General features: G+C 45.0%; 3 protein-coding genes across 11 annotated transcripts in view; 1 reads left to right on the top strand and 2 right to left on the bottom strand.

Annotated features, from left to right (window-relative positions):
* The window catches only part of VMP1 (vacuole membrane protein 1), a 56,584-nt gene extending 41,722 nt beyond the window's left edge, over positions 1 to 14,862 (bottom strand). The window contains exons 1-7 of one of the 7 annotated variants that reach the window (XM_042879744.1): positions 14,801 to 14,816; positions 12,030 to 12,141; positions 8,403 to 8,504; positions 6,855 to 6,983; positions 6,597 to 6,732; positions 4,494 to 4,584; positions 3,005 to 3,115 (exon numbers count right to left, since the gene is read on the bottom strand). In XM_042879744.1, the coding sequence (XP_042735678.1) occupies positions 3,005 to 3,115; positions 4,494 to 4,584; positions 6,597 to 6,732; positions 6,855 to 6,983; positions 8,403 to 8,478 (543 nt within the window). In that variant the 5' untranslated portion in view covers positions 8,479 to 8,504; positions 12,030 to 12,141; positions 14,801 to 14,816. Of the gene's footprint in view, positions 1 to 3,004; positions 3,116 to 4,493; positions 4,585 to 6,596; positions 6,733 to 6,854; positions 6,984 to 8,402; positions 8,505 to 10,145; positions 10,232 to 12,029; positions 12,142 to 12,951; positions 13,186 to 13,432; positions 13,623 to 14,744 lie in introns of those variants that run through there. The other 6 variants (XM_042879745.1, XM_042879746.1, XM_042879743.1 and 3 more) reach the window with 6 other exon arrangements.
* Positions 14,863 to 14,961: 99 nt separating this feature from the next.
* Positions 14,962 to 16,033, top strand: PTRH2 (peptidyl-tRNA hydrolase 2). Its single transcript, XM_042879816.1, has 2 exons — positions 14,962 to 15,048; positions 15,377 to 16,033. The coding sequence occupies exon 2, from the start codon at positions 15,396 to 15,398 to the stop codon at positions 15,909 to 15,911; it is 516 nt and encodes a 171-aa protein (XP_042735750.1). The 5' UTR covers positions 14,962 to 15,048; positions 15,377 to 15,395; the 3' UTR covers positions 15,912 to 16,033.
* Positions 16,034 to 17,559: 1,526 nt separating this feature from the next.
* CLTC (clathrin heavy chain) overlaps positions 17,560 to 23,694 on the bottom strand; it is a 29,460-nt gene continuing 23,325 nt past the window's right edge. For 2 of the 3 annotated variants that reach the window (XM_042879470.1, XM_042879472.1), the window contains 4 exons: positions 23,397 to 23,618; positions 22,268 to 22,288; positions 19,272 to 19,347; positions 17,560 to 18,573 (listed from right to left, as the gene is read on the bottom strand). In XM_042879470.1, the coding sequence (XP_042735404.1) occupies positions 18,449 to 18,573; positions 19,272 to 19,347; positions 22,268 to 22,288; positions 23,397 to 23,618 (444 nt within the window). In that variant the 3' untranslated portion in view covers positions 17,560 to 18,448. The remainder of the gene's footprint in view (positions 18,574 to 19,271; positions 19,348 to 22,267; positions 22,289 to 23,396; positions 23,619 to 23,694) is intronic. The other variant, XM_042879471.1, reaches the window with a different exon arrangement.

Genomic DNA, 23,694 nt, shown 5'->3' with positions numbered 1-23,694 from the left:
CCTACAGCACCATATCGTGATTACTATTTTTAAAGTGTTTTTAAAGAATCCTGAAATGACTTTAATGGGCTTTGGGAATAAAAGCCAGCAGACTTGTTTTGAATGTGTCAGAATAAAGAGGATTCTTGGAAGAGCAGACTGCTTTCACACTGCTGTGCTGAAACCTGCTCTGTGCCAGCCCTGCGCTCGGTGCCAGCTGCAGCTGGAGGATCCTTTCTCAAAAGCCATGTCGAATTTTACATTTACTGCTGGCTACGTCCGAGCAGACAGCACTGAGCTGGGAACCAACGCAGCAGATAACATGAGGATCCTCTAATTATATATAGCAAGTCCTTGAACTGCAGAAATGTCAGTTTGATCGCAGGCTTTTTGTTGCCAAAACCCACCTTTCCCTCTCAGACCAACATCATTCAGCAAGAGCGTTCTGGTGACCAACAAAATCAGAAGCAGATGTGAGCTGACAGCATTGGGGGCAGTGCTGTGCCCCCAGACAGAGGCTGCTCAGGATTGCAGGCTCTGCTTTAAGCCAGCCCGTTGTTTCCTGACCCTCAGCCCTGGATCTTTCCTACAACAAAGTGGCTGGCGTAGATGCTCTGAAGAACCCAGATAAATGATAGTTCTCAACACTGGAAAAAAGCTCACCGGGCCAGGAGAGCAAACATCAGAGTCACTCACATACTGCACCTATTGCACAAGCAGTGAAGTGCCCAGTTTGCAGGCTGTGCTCACAGACAGCGTGCTGTGAATGAGCTGCAGGCACCAGGAGGGCTATATTTACAAGAGATGCACCTGTGTCACAGCTGAAGCAACTCAGCACACTGCACCAACAGGTGCCTACATGCCAGCAATTCCTACCCCTCGGCCCTCGGTGGCAGAGACAATGCTGCAAGCACCAACAAGAGCCCAGCAGCTCATGGGTGGGCCTGAGAGCATTGTTCTCCAGGCATGTAATTGCATTCCCAACAATCTCACCCTACACACAGATTTGAAATGAGCAATTAATTATGAGCAATTTTAAAACACTTACAGAATCTGTTCTCTGCTGCCTGCAAATCCCGGCACTGAAACAGGAGGGTTTGGTTTTGTTTGGGGTTTTTTACTTTTAATTTCTTTGAATCAATGGAAGAATGAGGTTTGCCATAGTCAAGAAACATAATTAAAGTATATGGAACATGGGAAGCAGATATGTATTCATGTGAAAGTTAATACAGTGACTTGGCCACAGCTATTACATTTCTACTTTTAGAGGAGCCTGCTGGACAATTAAAACAGTAAATTATTTTAAAACTCCTCCTGAAAGCTGGAGCTCCTGACTGCTTTGTTCACAGAGGGCTAAATCCAGGAGTCTGAAATAATTTACCTGTAAAAGTGGCAGCGACTGCCTCAAGTTCCTGTTCCCTTCCACACAAGGTGTACCTCAAGCTCAGTGGCTACCAAGGACTGGACAATACTGCTGAGTGCATTACATACGTGTATTGCTGCCGCGGTACCGACAAAAGTAACAGATCTGGCACTTAAAATGGCAACGTGCAGTCAGGGCAATCAGCCCGTGTTCCTACACTCCCACTGCCATCTAGTGGCACGCAGCCACGTGTGTTCCACCACGTTAAGTTCCCCAGAAGTGCATTTGTTCTGAACTTAACACCCTCGCTAATCGCTAATTAAGCCAACGGAGACTTAAATGTCAGAGCAGGTTGTGGCCTAACACAGGGCTCCAATGAAACTCGAGCGATGTGTTGTGACACTGAATGGAAGTAATTCAGAACTAAGGAAACAGCCCGATTTCCAAAAGCAGAGTAAAAGAAAGCTCAGTCCATTCCACCATCCTTCAGAAAAAGAAAATAAAAAGTCCTTCCTTACAGGATAGCAGTGTGGGAGCAGCCAATGGTACAGAATGGGAGCCTTTCCTATTCTGCTTCCTATCGACGTACAACAAAACATAACCCAGTGTCAGATGCAGTTTGCAAACAATGGAAAACATCAGTTAATGACTAGATTTCTGACAGAACTGTGTAAAAACCGAGACTAGGGACAGTACTATAAACTCTCCAAACAGCTCCCAAGAGGATGCCATGCCTTTGGTTAGAAGTCTTAACCCATAAGGTGTGTGTGCATTAACTTGTTTCTGTTTAGCAGCACTTTCCTTTCTCCTGTACTTTCAGCCTTTAGGAGAGAAGCCACACTGACAGGCTGACACTGCTGCAAATGCAGCTGATACAGATGCCACTGGATTTCATAGGCACTGCTTCACTCCATGGAAAAACACGAGTTCTTTGTTTCCTGTAGTGCTTTCTGTGTTATTGTTAATGATTAACGCAGTTCTGAAAGTAAACATCTGTAATTGTCCCAAATACAAGATGACATTTGTTGCATAAACTGGTTTTAATTATTTCGTGGCCATGAATCCTTTACTTAAATCCAGGACAGTGGTTTCATAAACAAGGAACTAATCCAATGGCCAAAAGCAAAACACAGCCAGACATTTCCCCAACTTTCCTAGCTGAGCTGAGATAAACAACATCAGATACACTTTCAGAACAACACAGAGTATTTTCTCTTGGTAGAAAGACATTTTTCTTGCCATTATTATCAAAGCAAAATGAATACAGACTGAACCTCCAAGCAGCTGCCTATTCTTGGTCTCTCTGATAGAAAAGTGATCATTTTAAGCTATGAAGAGCGGGCTGAAAAATTGTTAATGGAAACATTTGAGCTGAGCACTACAAAACGTTTTATTTATAGCAGTAAATGACAGCACAGAACACTGCTGATTTTGACTCTGTTTCACAGTGAGACTTAACAGCATACAAGCTACACAGCAGGGCTATGCAGCACAGAGCAAGATGAGTACTCATAGTGCACTGCAGTGTTACACTGAGTATTTCTTCTCCTTCAGAAGTATTTGACATTTGCACTTACGAAAGATCCCTTATTCACAAGATCTTAAAACCGCACAATTGAAATACACGATTCAGATAAAACATGGGGCATAAAATACGCTTACCAAATAGAGCAGAAAGGTGTGAAGACCTGTTCCAAGTCCGACAGAGGACAGGATGCCCAATCCCACCCAGTAGGCACACCAGAAGAACTTCTTCTCCATGTACCGCACATACTGAAAGAGAAACCACCAAAGAGAACAGAAACAACTGAGGTGATGTCTCTCAGAGGAGAATGTTAAAGCTACAAGCTAACACAGGTGATGGTCTGCATTATAATAACTGAACCAGGTTCTTCCATTTGCAGCTTACTACAATTACAGCACAGACTTGTACAGAAAACACTCTTTGACAAGAAAAGCCTACAGGCCTTATGATCAACAAGTTCTCAAGGAGAGGGATGAAGAATTGAGGACACTGCAGGCAGCACAAGCCTTGCCAGTCCCACAGGTGCCAGGTTTCTCCCAGCAGCCTCCTGCAGAGCTCTGGGGAGGCGCTGCCATGCCCAGCCCATGGCCAGCAGCAACCTCAGGGCAGTGCAACTCAACCCCAGTTTGTAAGAGCCATCTAGTGGTGATGAGCATCCAGCTCTGCTCTTCCTGCTGATGAAGGCACCAAAGCAGGATTTCTTAATGAAGTAGGCGTTTGGGCATCAGGAAGAAGAAATGGCCACTGCTTAAGGCTCAAGCATGGGATTGAGTGAGGATGCCATGAGCTGAAAAATCATTTCACTGCACTACGAGACCTGTTCCAAAAGGCCAGAACTCCTGTTCCAGATCTATGTGTCCACCAGTTAGAAACACAGCATAACAGTAAACAAGTTCCCCGAGTTTGGGAACCTGCTGATTTTCACAGTAACAGCACTAAGATGAGTCAGCTGCACAAGGAAATGTCCTGCTGGGTTAACAAGGGCTGCCTCCAGGGAAAATATGAAACTCGAGGAGAAATGGAGAAGGGAAAGGAATAGACATCATCTCCTCATGCTTGGAGCAAGCGCCTGCACTTCTTCAAGTGATGCAAAAGCATTAATCATCACGTAACCCCAAACAACTAAGTTTTTAAAACAGCCATTTTAAGACAATAGGCACATAAGATACAACAGAGATAGAGACCTGAGCCATGAAGCCATTTTATGTCAACATCCATGCCTACCCTGATTGGTCAGGACCCCCTTCCATAGCAAGAAACATTTCTTGGAAATCCATGAAGCTCTATCATGACTCAGATTAACATTCTCTCCAGAGCTCACACCACTGTTGAAAACTTGTTCACAACTAAGGAGTGCTGCAGCATCAGAGGTGTGCTTACTCAGTCAAGAATAGCTGAGAAATGGAACACCTACGTATGCAACAGAATAGAAGACATACACAGCTGATCCTCCCCCATCCTTCAAATACAACACACCCACGCTCAATACAAGGGGAGTCATGAACAAAAAACCTTCAGCAAACAGGGGCTCAAAAGACACATTAGAATCTCACAAAGATCCCATTCAATCCCCAGCACAGCTAGTTTAGCACAGGTACAAGCATTAGTCACTCGAGAACCTCATACCTGTTGATGTCTTCCTTCAACGTAATACGTAGCTGTAAGCACTGCAAGCATCAGTAAAAAAGACACCAGGATACTTCGCCGATGCCACAATCTTAAAAGACAAATAGCAGTTAGAGCCTTTCATAACTTAGCATTCATTTAAAAGTAACTTATTTTGTGGAGTGGGATTGTGTGGATGCAGTCAGTATGGCAGGTGAGAAGTCTGCTATTATAAAAACACAAACCTCCCCAGAAATACCTGGGGAGCCTTTGTTCTTGTGGAAAATCTCTACTTCACTGTTTTGTTTGTAAATAAAGAAAAACAAAGTCACTGTCTGGAAGCAAACACAACCTAAACATCAAATGTTCAGCTTTAACAAGAGCATTTCATACCCAGGGCAGCAGTCCTGATCAAGCACAGAACAAAGCAGGCACTGGCCCTGGGGAGGGGATGGGAGTGGGTAACAGCAGGGCTCACTTCAGTCCACTTGTTGGTGGGCAAAGCCACAGCAAAAATCCATACACTACTCTGGTTCTCTTGATCTGTTGAAGAGAATCTATTTTGTGACAGCTCAAAGTTTAGTATGTGTGTTTTAACTGACTGTGAAGTATCAGCAAGCTACTGCAGGTAAGGGGGAAAAGTGTTTTTCTATGTAATTTGGCAGCCAGCTTTTGCATGTGACCAATTTTACAAGGTTGCAACAACCCTGCTTGATACAAATTCCTTGATTGTGTGGCCACATACATTTATTTTCTGTCATCTAATGCTATAAAATCACAGACATAGCAAACTGTAACTGCAAGTTATCAATTTAGATGGAAGACAGAAACCTGTAGAAATACAAGAGGTGTAATAAAGAAATACATTCAGAAATGTTTCAACATTTAGCAAGCTGAAAAAAGTAGCTGTCCATATCACTGCAAGAATTAGATTTTCAAGTGACTGTCACCATTTAAATAGCAATTTACTCAAGTGGAACACAGGAAACCATTAAGATTCAATTTGAGGTCACCTTCACAGCTCATGGTACAGTCTTATTTTCTGCAAATATACGGTCATGCTACACAACACAGCTGTGGTTGTGTAGTTCTGTGTTGGGTAGTGGTACATAACACAGATGTGCTGTGCAATTCAGAATGCAAGTATTATCTGTAATAAAATGCAATATCTAGACAGCTGGGAAATAGCCTAAAATAACACCTCAAATTCTATTTCTGTGATGGTTGGAGATTGTTTGAAACAGCTAAGGCAAGATGTGGGAAAGCACTGCTCAAAGAAACAGTTTCCAGTGGTAGCTGAAAGAATGTAAAATAATTGGGCTTTGGGGAATAGATGATTTTGGGAGTGCAAAATGGGATTAAGCCTAAGTAAATCTGCTATTTTTCATTGCAGAAGATGAAAATGGAAAACAGAAGTTTGTATCAACTGAACTTATGTGTCAGCACATCAAACCCAGCCCAGCAGTCTGTGAACAGAGCCCATTATCACCACTCTCAGCTCTCTGCAAAGGAGCATTAGCAGAAGATGCTGGAAACATGCAATTAGCAGTTACAACTAGAATAAAAGCCCATTCCATCCAGGGTGTAAATGATGCTAGAAATGCTTTAATAAGTAATTTCCTGCTATGAAAGGGACCACACAGCTTAGAAGCAAAGTCCTCCTTGCAGCACCAGAAATAAACACCAACACAAATTCCACGTCATCCTGAACCTTGCCCTAGCTAAATTACTCAAAGATCATAAAGTGATACTAACACACACATTAAAAGATCAGTGCTTAACACTGCAGTCTTAACTGCAAGATCTCTTGCCTTCAGGATCCCTAAACATTGTCCCATTCTTTCAAATGGAAGCATTCAACTCTCAGGAAGGAAGTTTGCAATTATCTTCCATTGAGACCTGACCACGTGTACACTTCTGTCACTGAGGCAGAAGGTCTGGGTATGCAGCTGGAAGCGTGGCATGTGCCAGTGGCTGCCTTTGAGGGACAAACATAAATGTTTTCTGGAAAAAGAGTTTTAAAGCTATGAATCATCGGGGAAAGTGAGATGTCAGAGTGAGCTACTGAATCACAGCATGGGTTTCCCCAGAATGCTTAGAAGAAGATAAAGAAATTATCTTTACTTTATGGTCCATTCCTTCAAGTTTATTAGAGTTTCCAGGAAAAAATACTGCAAGGTAACAAGTGGTTGCCTCCAGAGGACAATATTCAACCTCTCTTCTCGGTCCCTTCGCTTCCGTTCACTCAACAAAGAGGAATCTGCAAATGAAAAGCAACAGAAATATGAAAGCACAGGCTGACAGTTCAGATTCCACCCCACCCAAATTTACACAGTTAATTATTGGTTTTGTTAGGGAGCGAACACGAGCTCCACTCATCACCTTCACTGATCACAAAGCATTTGCTCCAAAGCCATGAGAAATCACGTGTCCTCCAGTAAAGAAATGTGGGTTTTTTTCCCCTCCATGTAGCTGACAACCATTCCAGAATGGGCGCAGGGTGCAAGAAGTCTGTTAAATGTATTAGCATTATGCACCATTAGTTTCAGATCAGCTAACACACCAGGTCAAAGGCATCTCTATCGCCCACTGCACAGCCCACATTTCACTCTGAACTTTCAAGTTTGGTTCTCTTCCAAAGTTATTCTCAGACTGCTCCAATCGAAGCAGATTGAATTACATGTGCTCTCCACACACCCAGTCACCGTGTAACTGGATAACAGTATCTGCCCTCCCAGTAAGAATCCCTGGGTTATGTTAAGCCTTGCCAGGCTGTTCAGCTTCTCCAAAAGGATCCTGCCAGAAGGGAAGTGCTCCTGTGCTCCTGTGAGAAGGCTTTGCTCACACACCACAGCCCCTCACTTAAACTGACACGATACATTTTGCTGCTTCTAACCACAGTGATTTGGTTACATTGCAGTGCAGTACCACCGTAACACCAACTGCACCTCAGTCACGGTGCCCATCTAATTTTCCTCAGCTGTAAGTGCCTGTTGCTTCAGATGAACTAACAGGAATCCCACAGCAGCAAGTACTGGACACCCACACTCCCCAGGAAGGCTTTGGTTGGCTCCATACACACATTCACACGCTTCTCTTTCAACCTCAGCTCATTCCTTGCTCAAGAAGTTTTGTTCCCCACTTTTTCCACTTAATATGTCTAATAAAAATGCTTCAGCCCTGGGTTTTTTTGCAACTTTGTACGATTTCAGTAAACGTTGTAAGAGACTGCAGTGGTGTAAGCCTGTGAACAACGTGAGAAATCACTTGATTACAAAACTCAATTAAATATGGAACTGGCACATTCAAAGGCAGACAGGAAACCAACTGAGATGATAACCATCTCCACACTGCACAGAGCATTCAGTGACAAAGGTCTTCATTAAATGTTCCCAGGTTACCTTTCACAAATTCTAAACACCAATCCAAGCTGATTTCAGACATACCAGTAAGAACAACAGAGGCAAGGCAGGAGATGAAGCTGTTAACTATTTTTGCCAGCGACGTACAATTGAAAGTGATGCATTATAGTGAAGTTGTCAACAGAAAAGCTAGAAACTGGGAGACTGAAAACTGGATTTCTCCCAGAGCATAACAGATTTTATTACCCATACCAACTCTTCAGCTTTTAGCTTGCAGCCCCTACCACTGTTAGAGGATTACATGCATACGAGCTACAGAGTAAGAACACTGGAAGGAGAAGTCTGTAAGAGAGAAGCTGAATGGCAGCAGATAGCATGAAACCATTCTGTGGCTTTACATTACAGAAGTTCTCCAGATTTCAGATTGAAGTTTCCAGTAGTAATTCAGGTGTCTCCTTTTGCATTATCTGGGCATAAAGCATACCAACATAAATTCCTTTCAAATCCTGTGCTGGTCACTTACACACCAAGCTGACCAGCTGAGAACATGAGGACATTTCCTACCTACCTGTGAAGCTCCCATTGTGCTGTTCTTTGCTCATTCCTATGCGTCTCTGGTCACAATCTGTTCCATTCTCTGCCATTTCATAGATCACTCACGTACAGGGATCTAACAGAACAAAACCAAAGAGCATCATGTCTCCATTGCTGTTACAAAGACTGTTTACTCAGTAGTCAAAGGATGCATGCAAACACCCAGCAGCTCCCCAAACCACAGTTATCCCACATTACACCACGAAAAAGCAGAAGTGTTTCCATTCCCACAAATGACAAAGTTGAAAACCTTTCCACCTACAGAAATCCGAATTTTTGCACTTCAGTGACAAAACTCCCTCATTTCTATGACTGAACAAAAGCTTGTGAAACAGCCCTTGCACCCAGCAGCCCACTGCTGGCACTCCAGGAGGAGCAGAGCATTGCATGGGCTCCCATTCAATCCCAAAGTGAAGCTCAGGCTTTGACTCTCACATTAGAGGATCTATTCTGTGGGTAAGCCACATGCAAGCAGATCTCAAAATGCTCCCAGATTCATAAAAAGAACCCCTCAACATGGCAACCAAGATCCAGAGTTGCATCTCACATCATACGGTCTAATATCGCTAAAGCAGAAAAGGAAAGCTCTGCACTGCCTGATGAAAAGCATTTGGAAAAGCCAACGTTCTCTGCAAGTTCAGTCTCTCTTCTGATGAGATCAGCCTTAAAGTTTCATGAGAACCACTGTGGTTTTCCTTATCCAGGAAAGGAAATTGCACAGCAATTGGAAGCCAGCGTAAAACGGAACATTGCAAGAGCTGCTTTCATTCTGCACAGTTGACAATGCTTGTGCAACTGAACACAAGCAGCAGCCAGCCAGAGCCACGGTGTTAAACACCCTCCTATGAATCTTAGACCAGCCTCTGGAATTTCATTTTGGAGAACAGAGTCCCACAAAGCTAAAGCAACTCGTTTGCATTACAATTCTCACTGCCAGGAAGCTTGATTTACAGGGTTTGATACGGTGCTTTTGTTGGGAAACAGTGTGATATTAAAATGACAGGTTATATAAAACTGCCCAGTGCAGGAAATTAAAATTTTATGGCAAAAAAAAAGATATTTCCCCTTTGATTTACACTGGCCTTCAGAGCCAAAGCAGCACTTTAAGTTTGGTAAACAGCAGTGAGACCTTCACTCCCATTTAAACTGCAGCTTCTGGGCCCAGCACTGCAGGGCTCCCCAAGGAGCTCAGGGCAGCAGAGGACTGAGGTGGTACAGCAGGAGCTCTGCAGCCACTCACTCAACAGCAGACAAATGCAAAATTCCTTCCCCCCCCCCCCCCCCAGCGGGTGGCTGGAGTCAGCAGAGCCTGGCTGCAGGGCACAGACCACTTGCTGCAGTGACATATGGATCATATGCTGGGCCACCTCCTGGTCTCAGAGCACCGGATCCCCGCAGGCTGCGGAGCATCCAATTTCTAGTGATGGCACTTACATGGGGGTTTTGCTTTGTACGTGTATTTATGCACATATATCAGATCCATGTACATGCACACAAGCCAGATGTGCATATACTGCACACAGAAAGCTCCTTCTCCGAACAGCATTATTGGAAGTGGGCATCCACACTTGCCGGCTGCACAGAAGCTGCTGCTCCTGGGGCACCACGCAGGAGAGTTCCATGTTAGGGAACTGCAGTCACATTCTTAAAGATAAACACCCCAAAATTTTACTCAAGCCATCAGTGGAAGTCACACGTTGCTCACTATGAAACTCACCTTTTTCCTTTGCAAATCCAGCCTTCAAAACTGAAGTCTCAGTTTGTTCTCTGTATTCAGCTTCATTCCATTTCAAGCAAACCAGTTCATGCAATACAGACTCTTTCTGTGTTGGACATGAAGGTCTCAGCCATGCACAGCACTCCCTCTGCACTGCACTCAGTACCACTGCCACACAAAACCCACCCATCTCTGCAGCTCCCAGCTGTGCTGCTACCTACACACAGCCTCCACGACCACAGCCAGCAGAACCAGTTGCATCCTGCCTGCCTGGGAAGGCCCTAATCTGGGATTAGCTCTGCGTAACACTACCTCGAGTACACAGATCAGTATTTACACCAAAGACAAATAACCCCCTCGCACACTTGTGTAGGCTGAGCACTTGTTAAGAAGGTCCTAGAGTCCCACCACTCTGCAGAAGTGCTCTGTAAAAACTCCCATCTGAGAGCACAGGTGACTGGGAGATTTGGTGCCCATCACAGGGTCAGTCCCAAAGGGCAGCGATTCAGAACCCAGCCCCTTCCTGGTTGCAGAAAGCCCTTCTCAGTTGACTGCAGCCTAATTATACTTAAAGTATATTAGCATGAGGGAAGGAGGGCGTGCACACAGCTCAGCACCCCAGTCTGCCCACATCTTTGATACCAGTAAGAGTTATGGGTCCTGCAGGGCTGTCTTCACCTGGGGATAATTGGAATAGCAGACTGAGCCAAATTGCAGTGACCTTTCATTTACCGAGTCCACGTCCTCACATCCACACCAAACCTATGGAAGCTCACCAAAGAAAATCAAGTCCCAGCTGCTAAACAGATCATCACTCCTCACAAACCCTGAACAATCCCACAGCTCATATTCAAAAAGAAACATACCCAGTGCACTGAGCAGTTACCAGCAAAAATAGATATCAACTACTTAAGAGAGTGAGGAAAACAACTTTGAGCTGTTGTTGTGTCACACAGAGCTTCTTTGTGGGGCTGAACAAACAGCCCACAATGCATTATTCAGCCGTAGTGCAATCCATAACATTAAGCACAAAAAGACAATTATTGCTGGGCAAAATGTAAACTGGCCAACAGGAAGGGCTTGTCGAGGCTGTGACTGGTGCTTTAGTGTCAGTGCAAGCATAACAAGCTATTGGAGCAGAAGAGCAGGAGGCACTGCAAGTTCTGCACTCTGTGATCACAGAGGACAGAAGTCCCTTCTTCCTGCTGTTCGGAGGCTGCTCTGTGCTGCTGCACTTACGTCAAAGGAAAGAAGAGGCAGCTGGGTGCTGGCAGAGCTGACTATCCTTACTTCTGCACTAAGGATGCTTTAAGGACTCCTTTCTATGGCTTTGGAACAGTGAGGAAGCTGTGACACGAACTTGGTGATCTCACTGCTTTCCCACATGGTGTCTGATCCCTAATTCTCACACTTCTGCCCCTGCAGAACCCTGGAGCCCTGACTCTCCTTTCTAACAGCTACAAGTCACTCAGCTGTTGGAACCATGCTTATAGTTCAGGTTGTTCTGCTGAGGTGCCTGGGGGGGGAACATCAGCAGCACACCATTTTCTGTCTTTTCTCATTTCTTGCATTTGAAGCCACATACTCCAATCCAGCCAATACTCTGCTTCTTCCTTCTCCTCAACTTTTCTGATAGCGATTTCTTCTTCACCTGCCTCCCTGCTCATCGATCACAATAAGAAAACAAAGAACAGAAGCTGGGTTTTGAGAGTTCTCTCAGATCTCAGACACCCCAACAAAGGCAGCGATTTGGACAGAGATTACATTCACAGCTCCTTGGCACAGCAAAGGTTTGAGAGCACCTTCCTGCAGCAGGCAGACTGCCTGCACACCAACACCTTTAAACACGGGATGAGATTGGTCTCAAAGCAAAGCATTACATACCCCTTAGGCTCCTGTGCCACTCTTCACTACTTCTTCTGCCTTTGAAGCCAGTGGAACAAATACATCCTCAGCTTTGGAGGCATTCAAGACCAAAGTGAGTGCTCTCCCAAACCTACAGAGAGACAGTGCTGCTCACCATGTGATACAGGGCTGACAGGCTCCCTCACTTGAAGGTTAACAACCTTCCTAAAAGCCACAGAAAATATAGAAAGTAACTACTTTATTTTTCCAGTCCTTTAATGCTCATGGGAAGCGTTCAATTAAAGTAAATGAGGACACATCTGAGAGATGTACAAAGTCTCCACAGACACAGCTATAATGGGCTACTTTGATAGGAGTACTTTTATTCCCACACGAAAAAAAACCCACGTTTTTCTAACTGAAATAGTTTAATCCCTCAAAGGAAAGAGCAAGTAATTCAGTTAAAGACCGCAGGTTTCCTTTTTGTGGGTTATGCCTCTGTACACCAGACCTATTTTCCAATTCCTAGCCAGAGGAAATCACCAAAAAAAGAAGTGTAATGTTACCATTCAGAGATCAAATTTCTACTTTTCCAGAAAGATTTTGGAACATCTTTGTTAGGAAAGGATGGTTTAACATTAAGTCAAACAAGTTGCAGGGGTGCCACGTGCAGACATCCTGGCAGTGTCACAGCTCTCCGTGGGCAGGCTGCCTGTGCCCCAGAGAGGAAAGGAAGGTCACTGTCACAAGGAAACACATCCACACAAAACAGAATCCTGCTAGAAAGCAGCTTGGAAAGAACCCAGAGTTAGAGACTGATGGAACCAGTACAGGTCACACTAGGGCTGCCTCAGCTATCCAGTAAGAACACCCTGCCTGTAATGTGAACCACAGAGCTCGACTCCAAGCCTTTTAAGTGGGGACAGTATTCTTTCTACAGCTTCCAAACACGCTGACCTACCCATCAGCCTGCACTGTTCCCCAGGTCTGCCTGGTCAGCATGGCACCAAATCTCATGGCTGTGCTTCCAACCTGCTACAGCAACAGCACAGTGTTGCAACAGCCCTGAGGCTGCGCCCTTCGTCCTCCTGGAACAGCAAAGTCCATCCAGCTGACACTTCTCCAGCCAGCTGCAGTTAAAGTTCTAACTGAAGGTGATAATTTCTCATTGCAGTTGTACCTGAAAAAAACAGCCTACTCCTTCTATAGACCAGGAATAATAATTGTTTTGTTTTAAAATTAGAACTTATTGAGGAGAAAAACACACACAGAGATCCCAAAATACGCATTAAGACATTCTAACAAGTGGCACTAATATGATGCAGTCAGAAACAGTTATGACAGATTGAAAAGGCATTCAAAGACAACAACTCAGAAAGCTTTGAAGCAGACATGGCAAAGTTTCCAGCCAGAAGGGCAGCCCCTGTTCCCAGCACACTCACCTTTCCCATTCCCAATTCCCACTTCAAAGCTAACGAGTGCTCTCCTCTCCCTTCCCACAGAGCTTACAAGTCCCACTGATTTCATTGCTAAGTAGCACAGGGAGCTTAGCTCAAACTAACAACTAGTACTAACCACCCATTGCACAACTGGAAATGTGTTTGTTCAAACCCTCCTCTGAAAACAAAGGATGAAGCAATCTTTGATTATCTATTGCCAATAAGGAATAACAATAATAACAAAGTCCATTCCCTGCTGCAGAAACAATAAACTAAAAGAAAGAGGAATGTCATTATAAAGCCTTTTTCACATGCTCCAAGGCATCAAAGGGTAACGCTGCATCCCCTCCCAACCCACGTAATCAACATGAACTAAACCAGGATACCCACTTGTTGGCAGAGCAGAGAGAACAAGGGCAGAGAGGGCCCTGAGGATGTTTCACACATGCAGCTCAAGGCAGATAACCTGCTTTCACAGCACTTTGCAGACAAACTGCTACCGTCACACACAGCAACACATACAGCAACCCTTCCCTCAAGTCACCTGTGCGACTTGTCAAAATGTCTGAGCAGCAAAACTGGAAGAAAGGAGGAATCTTATTGCTTCTGTCACCGTTAGCTGCCAACAGATAGAAAGCTAAGAAGCAGACAAACACACATGAACGTTAACTTCCATCAACATAAGGCAACGCTGAGACACCTCAGGGATGTGGGCTTACCCATCCAAGCCGGCAGGACAGAGCACTACTGTGCTTTGGGAATGGAGATAACAGAGAATGGGGGGGACGACAGGGCAGCCAACCAGGGGAGCAGAGTGCAAGAGAAGCAGATAGAGACCATCGGAACGCGACCCATCTCAAAGGACAGATTTCTCCCTGTGTCATCAGTCACCGTCCCTCGGGAGGCACCGGGTGATCCCGTCACAGGGTTGCCAGGCTTTTACCCAACGAGACGCACAGATCCCACGCGGCCCGGTGACGAGCTGCCCGCAGCACCGCCCGAACCCCACAGCTCTGCGGCCCCTCGGGTTCTCCCAGACCCCACCTGGGCCCCTCCCGTTCCGCTCCCGTTCCTCCGCCGACCCCGGGCCGGCACAGCGCGGCGGTTCCGCTCCCCGCAGTGCCCGCTGAGCGCTGCCCCGGCCTCTAAGGGCCGCCGGGCGCTGCGACACCGCACCTCCCTGAGGGGGAGCTGTCGCCATAGAGACGAGAGCTCGGGGCTGGGGCCTGAGGGGAACGGAGCCGGGCGGCCGCAGCGCTGAGGAGCACCAAGAGGAAGAGGTGCCTCCGCAAGGACGATAAAGGCAGAGCCTCACCCGGCAGAGAGCCGCGCCGAAAGCCGTGCCGCGCCGTGCCACCGCTCCACACTCACCACGCCGCGCTCCGGCTCCTCCTGCTGGGCCCGGCCCAACCCGGAAGTAGAGGTGGAGCCAGCCCGCCTCTTACCCTCCTCTTACCGAAGTCGATGAGTGCGTCACTTCCGGCGCGCCGCTCTCCTTTCCCCGGCCCGCTGCTGAGCGGAGGCGACAGGCGCTCTGATCCTCGTTGGCGCGCGACCGTGGCGTCACCTCCGGGCGGCAGCGGGGCGGCAGCAGCGTGGTGGGCGCGCGGAGGTGGCAGGTGAGCGGGGCGGGGCTCGGCTCTCCTGAGGGCCCTGAGAGAAGCCGGCCCGTTTCGCCTTTCTTTCATTCGTCGGCCTCGAATTGCGCCGGTTGTGCGAGGCCTGGCGCTGGGTGAGGCCGGTGAGGTTGCGGTGCTTCTGTCGGCGGTTTGCAGTCACATGCGGCTCCCGCTTCCCGAACCAGCGGAAGTCGTGCAGCTTTGGCTGCTGGGGAGGCGGGGGAAGGCCGCGTGCTGTGACCGTTCCCGCTGCCTGAAAGGAGAGCGGCCTGTTAGCAAATACGGCCTGTCAGTAAGCAGTTGATCACGGTAAGCTCTGTCTTCACAGCCCGTCTCCTAAAGCCGCCATGGATTACCTCTCCAAGCCCGGCTTCCTCAGCATCCTGGCGGGGGTTGCCTGCGGTGTGTGCCTGGGATGGGGCATCCGCGGTCGGCTCCTGCGGCAGCACCGCGCCATGGCGGCGTCCGCCGGCGGCTGTGGGACCGAAAGCAACGTCATGGGAGAGTCGGGAGAGTTCAAGATGGTGCTGATCGTCCGCAACGATCTGAAGATGGGGAAGGGTAAAGTAGCGGCACAGTGTTCCCACGCGGCCGTTTCTGCCTACAAGCAGGTTCAAAGGAGGAACCCCGAGCTCCTGAAGCAGTGGGAGTACTGCGGACAGCCCAAGGTGGTCCTCAAAGCTCCCGATGAAGAGACTCTGATTCAGCTCCTGGCTGATGCCAAGCGCCTGGGACTGACTGTGAGCTTAATACAGGATGCTGGTCGCACTCAGATAGCACCAGGCTCCCAGACCGTCCTCGGTATTGGGCCGGGACCTGCTGATGTAGTAGATAAAGTTTCTGGTCATCTAAAACTCTTCTGAGCTGGGGAGCAAAGGAATTTGAGTGCACTGGTATAGATGGGTGCTGAAGGGATAAAATCCCAGATTTGGGATGTTTCAGTGTGTTCTCCAGTAGAAATAAACTTACTGTTTTTTGTAAAAGATGTAAATTTGCAAAGCTTAATGCTGTTGATGAGTTTTTCTAGCTTGTGTATTGCATTCTGAAGTGGGAAAGAAGATATTAGGAGGAAGTTTTTCACACAGAGTGTGGTTTCGCACTGGAACAGGTTGCCAAAGGAGGCTGTGGATGCCCCATCCTGCAGGCATTCAAGGCCAGGCTGGATGTGGCTCTGGGCAGCCTGGTCTGCAGGTTGGTGACCCTGCACACAGCAGGGGGTTGGAACCAGCTGATCATTGTGGTCCTTTTCAACTCAGGCCATTCTATGAATTTAGGCTTGGTGGAGTTGGGAAAAATAGTGCTGACAGTTTTACAACCCAAAAGAAGGAATCCAGTATTTTTAAAACTTGTGCAGTGAATCGAGGATTTTGAATTGTGTGAAGCTCACTGGCTGAACAGCAGCTCCAAGGAGGCATAAGTGAATAATAAGTTTCCACCCCACCCTTTCCTTTGTATGAGTTTTGTTGTGTTTTTTTTTCTGTTTGTTTGCTTTTTTGAAAGACATTTAATTCAGAGAATGCTACATCCTGGAGCAGCTGAAGATTGCCCCACTCAGATGGAGAGAGCTGGAGCTGAATTACTGTGTTGTTTCCAATGTGGCAGCTGATGCAATACCTTGTAACTGGTATGAGACTGAACAAGTTAAGCGGGGTTTGCAGCTCAATACTTAAGAGCCAGTAAACACTTGTAAAGGGAAGATGCAAGCTGTGCTCCTTTCTGGATGAGGCTGTGCAGCTTCTGCATCTGTAGGCAGGTCAGTGTTCCCAATTCAACCAATGTGATGGGAGTTACCCACACATTAACAGTTCATCCTATAGGAAACTAATTTTAACCTCTGAGGAGCTGCTAATCCTCAGTAAGATACGATTTCAGGAAACACTCAATTTTGAGATTTAACTGGGCAGAGTTAAAATCACACTGGTACATAGGTTCTACCTCTGCTCAACTGACACCCAGTACAACAAAGTTCACATGAGCAAGCAGGAAGGAGACTGAGCCTCAAATCTGGAACCTGATGTTGACAACGACTCCTGGTTAAGAGACAGAAGTGTCTCCAGCTCTAACAGGGTCAATGCTCTAATATCCATCACGCTCAAATATGACAGTATTCATGGAGAAACATTTAAGTCCATTTTATTTGAAGCTAAATATATTTAAGGCAACTTACATACCTAGAACATAATCTCAATTTAACTGACACACCCTACTACAATCCTAATGTATCATCTGGTCAAAGATGCTGCAGTTGACCACAATGCAGCCCACTACTGAAAAGTGCCGTTCTCTTCTGTCTGGCATAATCTTTCTGTAGAAAAAGCATTATGTATTCTCTTGTATCCTCCCTTCAGTGCAAGACAGCACTAATGGTCTCCACTGCTGCTATTCTAATGGCCCCTCCTACCCTTAAGTGTATGCACCTGTATGCCCCATACTGCTAGCGTGGTAATACTTGGTTTGAGGTTGAAGGTCCTTTTTGAAAACAGTAAATTGAAGCTACTACTATGCAGCATGTCCACAGTCCAGTAATTTATTTTTAAATTGAGTAATTTCAAATTGCACAAACAAAACTGAACAGCAATATGCTTGAATTCTCTCTTCTGTACACTCAAAACAGTGATCTAAAACACCACAATATCCAACATACACAAACCTCAGGGCAGGGTTAGTAAATACACAGATTGGAATCATGGTGCTCTGTTCCTGAATGGAATGTCCCACAAAAGCACAGGATACAGCACAACATAAGGTCATCTGTTACATATGGAGTGAGCAAAAAGACACTAGCATTTTCTATATGCATAACTGGAAAAACCTGCATAGGTTAAGGAAAAAAACTTTTACTCATAATTTTAAGTCAGGCAAGGTTGTCTGTATGCATTTTAAATTCTTTTAGAGCTATGCAATCCATCAGGGTAGGATATGCTGATTAGTGTTGTCTCTGTCAGCAGTCTTGCAAGGTCAAATACAAGTATCTTCACTTCAGCTTTCTCTGAATATACAGTGAGACTTAAATGCATTTAGAATAGACAGTACATACTGTAAGCTGCTCACATACGATGAACTTAAGATTCAATATTAGAGTTTAACACTATAGAGTGCAAATCAGAATCTTCACAATAGACTTAATGGTAATAAGCAGTCCTGCAAAAGCCCACTTGAACAAAGTTGTTTAAACTATTCCCCCTTTTAAAGTAAAGTCTAAATGACATGGAATGTGAAAAAGATTTAACAGAAGTGATTCAAATAGTTTGCGCTAGAAAAAACAGTCCTTCATGAAATAAAGGTTACAAGAACACGAGGCAGAACTCTTTGCTTTTTCCCTGTTATGAGTTAAAGCGGGGAGGGACGGTGGAGTTTCAGTAAGAAAATATGCTAGCTCCAAACAGACTTGTGCTGCACCTTACATGCTGTACCCAAAGCCTGGCTGCGGTTGCCCGTAGGGTGGTGCAGTGTAACCATAGCCAAAAGGTGCTTGTGGAGGAACTGCAACGCTGGGTCCTGCTGTCAACATGAGTTGTGGCTGACCTGGAAGACAGAACAGCCAGAAGTTGCACGTTTATTGTTAGGTACTGACAGCTCAGATGGAATTCCTGCAGCATCCCTGTTGACTTCTGTGTGTTCAACAATAATTCCCTATGACTGACTTAGAGGCTTCAGCAGCTGGGATGGATATTTCCCCAAAAGATCTCAGATGCTCAATTGCTAACCATGCCTAAAGAAACGCTGCTATGAGATTTTTTTGCTTTAGAGAGAATATAGATCAGACTACTCATCAGCTTCGTACTCACAGCTAGGTCTTGAAACATCACATCCAGTGGCTTCAAAGCTAATAGTCCACAGTTATCACACTGCTTCAGGATGCAGTGCCTGGGGATGCCAGCCATGGACTGAAGGCCCCTTTATCACTCGTTAGAATTCCTATTTGTAATTAACTAGAATCAGTGGAATAATCTGGCTATGAATATCCAAGATAATAAATAGCAAGATCTAAATAAAGCACTTCTAGAACAGCTCCCATGCTACTTCCCTCAAGAAAACCTTTCTGTAATGGGACAGTCTCAAATCCTGTAGTCCCCATACAGTCTCAGCAGCAATACTGTAGTTATACTTCAGAACACGTTTCCTTAAGACTTGCTTTCACATGAAGAACGTTTCTTGGAAGAAAATCAAGAAGCGTTGATATAAAAGCCAAATATATTACAACACATGAACCAAAATATTACCATAAACAATAGGTTGTGTTTCAGTAGCTTGCTCCTCTTCCTTTCTCAAGGACTCCGATGCATCCAGTTTATCCACCTGGAATCGAGACCAACAATTAAAACAACAACTCTAGATGAGGTACTTATTCATGGCAGAGAAGTGGAAAAGCCTTAGTGGTATGTTAACACCCATCAAGAAAAGGAGACCATTTACAAATTCAGATCAATTCAAGTAGCAATGTTGGTACTGGTGCAGTCAAGATTGTCCGTTTCCTGAAAAAAACCCTTAATTGAGGGATTTGTGGAACTTCATTGAAAGTGGCTCCAGGCTGAAGCTCTGTATGAAAGGTCCCATACTGGACTAGAGCTACTTTGACATCAGTAAGCTCGTGAGTGACTGTTGCTCCAACGGCTCCAAACCAACAGCCTGAAGTCACAAGCTCAGATTTTGGCACAGTGTCAGCTGGAGATCTTTGGTGCTGGAGCAACTTCTAGGACAGCGTTCAGACCTGGAGGGGTTTCCCTGAATATAATGTTGAGGCAAAGTAATCTGAAGTTGGTATTTGTATGAGCAGACTGCAATAGCATCCGACATGTCACTTGAGCCTCAAGATTTCACTTTCCAAACCCATTCACTCATGCAATTTAAGTTCAAATGCAGAGAATGCATGTGTATAAGACTTGCTTTTTTCCACTCTAGAACTGTGTGGCAGTCAGCCTAAACCCACAAATACTCAGCTTGTGTGAGCTTTACACACAATAACAGGACAAGACTAGCCAGCTTCACTCTGCTGCACAGCAAGTGGGATTGTGCTGTTAGCCCCCCCTACAAAAAGGAAGAGAAGAAACTTCTTCTGCAGTGAAGTATCGTTTGCTACTAAAACAGATACCAGGAAACTCAGCATTGCTATGGTCTAAGGCAGGCCCTGAAACTAAAACCGTACAAATTAGGTATTGATATTTTACCTGAGAGATAAGATTTAGAGTGAAGTCAGAAACAATCACGCCAATTGCTTTGTAAAACAGTAAGACAACTCGCAAACCAGATTAGTCTTTCATTTCATGTGTCCTTAATAAAGGAGCTTGAAGATAGGTCCTCCTGTACTTACACAGGGTCAGCATTACTTGTTCAGTTGAGCTGAACAGTTTCCAGTGTCTGTGCTACTTAGCAATTACCGGCAGGCAGCACTAACAGCTTTCTTCCTTCTGAATTGCAAGTTACAACATGCCTTCCTTAAACCTGTTAATTTGTAACCTCTGTTAGAGGCAATACTCCAGGAAGTGGCGTAAGTCCCGAGCTTTGAGTTCATTCATTGATCTGGCTTCCACGGCAAGCCTTTCTGTTGTCTCACACCGGTATCTGGCTTGCTGTTGTCAAAGTGCATGAGTGTATCCTTTAAGACTCATTTCCAGAAACCGTGCTGAGAATGCACTGGTTTTAGCTCAAATAGCAACACAGTGAACATAAAAGCACAAGTTTAGAGATGCAGATCCAAGGAGAATGTGCAAAGATCGCTAATCAGCAGAGGCTTTTGGTTTACATACACTTGGAAAGCCTCCAGCCCAGGACATTCCATGCATTTTTGACCCAGTTTTGATGCCTCTCCTCAAAGTTAAACAAACAATTCCAAGAACAAGTCTGCAACCAGCCTGCAGGATGGTTCTTACAGCACTTGCTTGAGCTTCATCAGGTTCAGTACCCTAGCACACTTGTTACAAGATTGTTTAAAAGGCTTTTCCACAGGGACTGCAATAAGCTGCAGAGGAAAAGTAACATGCATTCAATGTTATTGTGTTATGTGTGCATGAAAAAGAGGCAAAAGTACTGAAGCAGGAGTGAGGTCTGAAGATGACTGCCATACAGGCTCCCCCCAAAAACCACACGCAGCCCACAGCAATGCCTTGTAGCTTAAGGATAGTGGGATGTAATTGCAATGACTGCTACACATGCGTAGTTTATGCAAACACTGCAGTTCAATTACCTTTTTTCACACACACGCTTTCTTACTGCCTCACTTACTAGCTGCTGAAGGACCTTACACTACACATTTTAGTCAGGTTAGCCTTGAGTTCCAGTGGTGTATTTACAGTCATCTCATCACCAAGAAGCAGTTTGCACATAGTCCATCTTGAAGCCATTTGTCAGTTTGTTTGCCCTTTGCTCGACCACTTTCTTAATGGAAAACTAAAACTTGGGCTGGTTTTAAGGAGAATTGAAGTGGTATTTGTACAGAAGAAGATGGACAGAAGCCTTAGAGATTGCCCTTAGCAGGGGCAACATTGCATAGCAAAAGGCAAATCCCAGAGTAGCCTCAGAAGAGCAATTTTTTTTTTTTTTTTTAAACAGGTAGCAAAAGAAATTTAATGAAGCTGAAGAGCTTGGAAGGCAGTCTTGTTTCTTTTTGTACAACTAAAAGAAATTTACTACAGGGAAGGGAACCACAGACTTGATCTAAAAGCTGGGGTTTTAAGTTACTGCAGGATCTAGAGCACCATGTGGATTAAACTAGCACCATAAGAACTGGAACCTGAATGAGGAAGAGTCTCTTCTGAAGCAGCTAGTATCTATTCTGCCTACTGTCAGCACACATTAGTAGTGGTCAAGAGATCAGAAACTGGATCACAGTCCTTGTAACTAGCAAATGCTATACTGATTTATGGCTCAGAGACAGTTGAGAAGACTTTATTCCTTACTGTAGGTCATTCTTCTGGTCAGTTTGGCAGTCAGATAGCAAGATTTGTTTATCCCTTTGACGTCAGGTTGACTGTGATCCAGCTGATCACCTGTACGCCCTTCCTGAGGTTCTATTAGCTTATTAGTAGCAATGAATCTACTTTTGTCCTACTGCACTAGCTACTCATAAAGTTAAACGATTTGCATATGCTTTAGTGATATTTTGTTTGGGGAAAAAGCAGTAGCAGCAGTGTAATAAACGTAGGAAAGAAAAAAAACTCATGCAGAATCCTTAGACTTAGTCCTCCAGACTTAAAGATGGAAAACAAGAATCAACTTTCACCTTTTCCTTTATTGCATCAACCTGCAAAGGAATTCAGAAGGTGCAGCTTAGAAAAATCAAATTCCATATTTAGCATATAAGAGGTAGAAACAAAAGTGTCAGGGAAGAAATAATTAAGGTACAGGAGAGTGAAAATAAAGATACACCAGAAGTATCTGCTTTAAAAAGGCAGCTCTGCTTGTTGCCAGATTGTACTGCATTGATTTCATCAGCTAACTAGAATTATAACCTAATCTTTCAGTAGGTCACATTTTAATCTAAGAATCCTTCTCCAGGACTACCAGTCCCAAGAGAGGCCTAGTAATACCTCAGTACATCAAGCATATCTGATAAGCAACATTATTGCTTACATAGCTCCCACCTCCCCCCAGGGTACAGCACTCAAGGATAGCAGATCTCTATATGACTACAGAGTCTTGCCTCTGTGTAACAGCCAGTCAAGTCTACTGGACGAAGGGGCACTGTGGACTTCACTGACTCAAGCACTGAACTAAAATTTTTACTTCTCACAGAGAAGAGTTTTGAACATTATGGGATTTAGGCCATTTTATCCACTAACATAGCTTCAGCAGGACAAATTCTGCAATTGACAGCTAGCATTTAGCTGTGACTAATCTGGTTCAAGTCAGTCAGAAAACTACCGAGCATTTTTGCCATCCTAATGCAACTTCAAGCAAGAGTTGAGTCATACAGATAATTAGTGTTATTAAGCATCAGAGCCATATTTTAAAGTTAAATGCACAGCAGACAAAGTTAACTCAAGTTCTAGCAATAATCAAGCTTTTTTAGTACACAGACTAGAATTTAGTTAGCTTATTCCCTGCTGGGATTTGCAATTGACATGGCATATAAAAAGCCTGAATCCTGGAGCTACTTATGACACTGCCCATGGTCAGGCAAATACTACTGATGCATGTTCTGCAATTGGTAGAAAGGGCGGAGTCTGCAAATGTTTCAGTCTCTTAGAGGGCGAAGTCTCTCCCCAGATGGACTGAAAAATAAGTGTGGACATGGACAGACAGACATTTGACAAAGCCCATATCAATGTTAGTAGCAAGCAGACAGTCTCAAGGCATACGCACCACAGTGACTAACGAGCTTTCAGTGGTGGAGAAGCACCTGCTCTTACCTTGGTCAAGTACTCCTTCATGACCTGAATAAAGTATGGCATGGCAAAGTCCATGATGTTGTGCCTCCACGCTGTTTCCAAGACAACGTCAGGCCTTAAAAGATCATAGCAGGTAAAGAGACAAGCACCAAAGCATTCTTTCTTGTTCTCCTGCAAGAACCACTGCAACAATTCTTCTGCCAACTCAGTATCTTTGGATTCTGAAGCATATTGCATTGCATCCTACAACAGGAGAGAGACTGGTTAGCTTGATATACCAAGGTACACTCACTGACATGGATGCGGTATTTAACTAAGC

The sequence above is a fragment of the Lagopus leucura genome, unplaced genomic scaffold (genome assembly GCF_019238085.1).
Source record: "Lagopus leucura isolate 7727_CA_CO unplaced genomic scaffold, USGS_WTPT01 Super-Scaffold_100024, whole genome shotgun sequence".
Taxonomy (NCBI): domain Eukaryota; kingdom Metazoa; phylum Chordata; class Aves; order Galliformes; family Phasianidae; genus Lagopus; species Lagopus leucura.
Note: the sequence above shows the minus strand (reverse complement) of the source record. Positions and strands in the feature narration are given on the sequence as shown.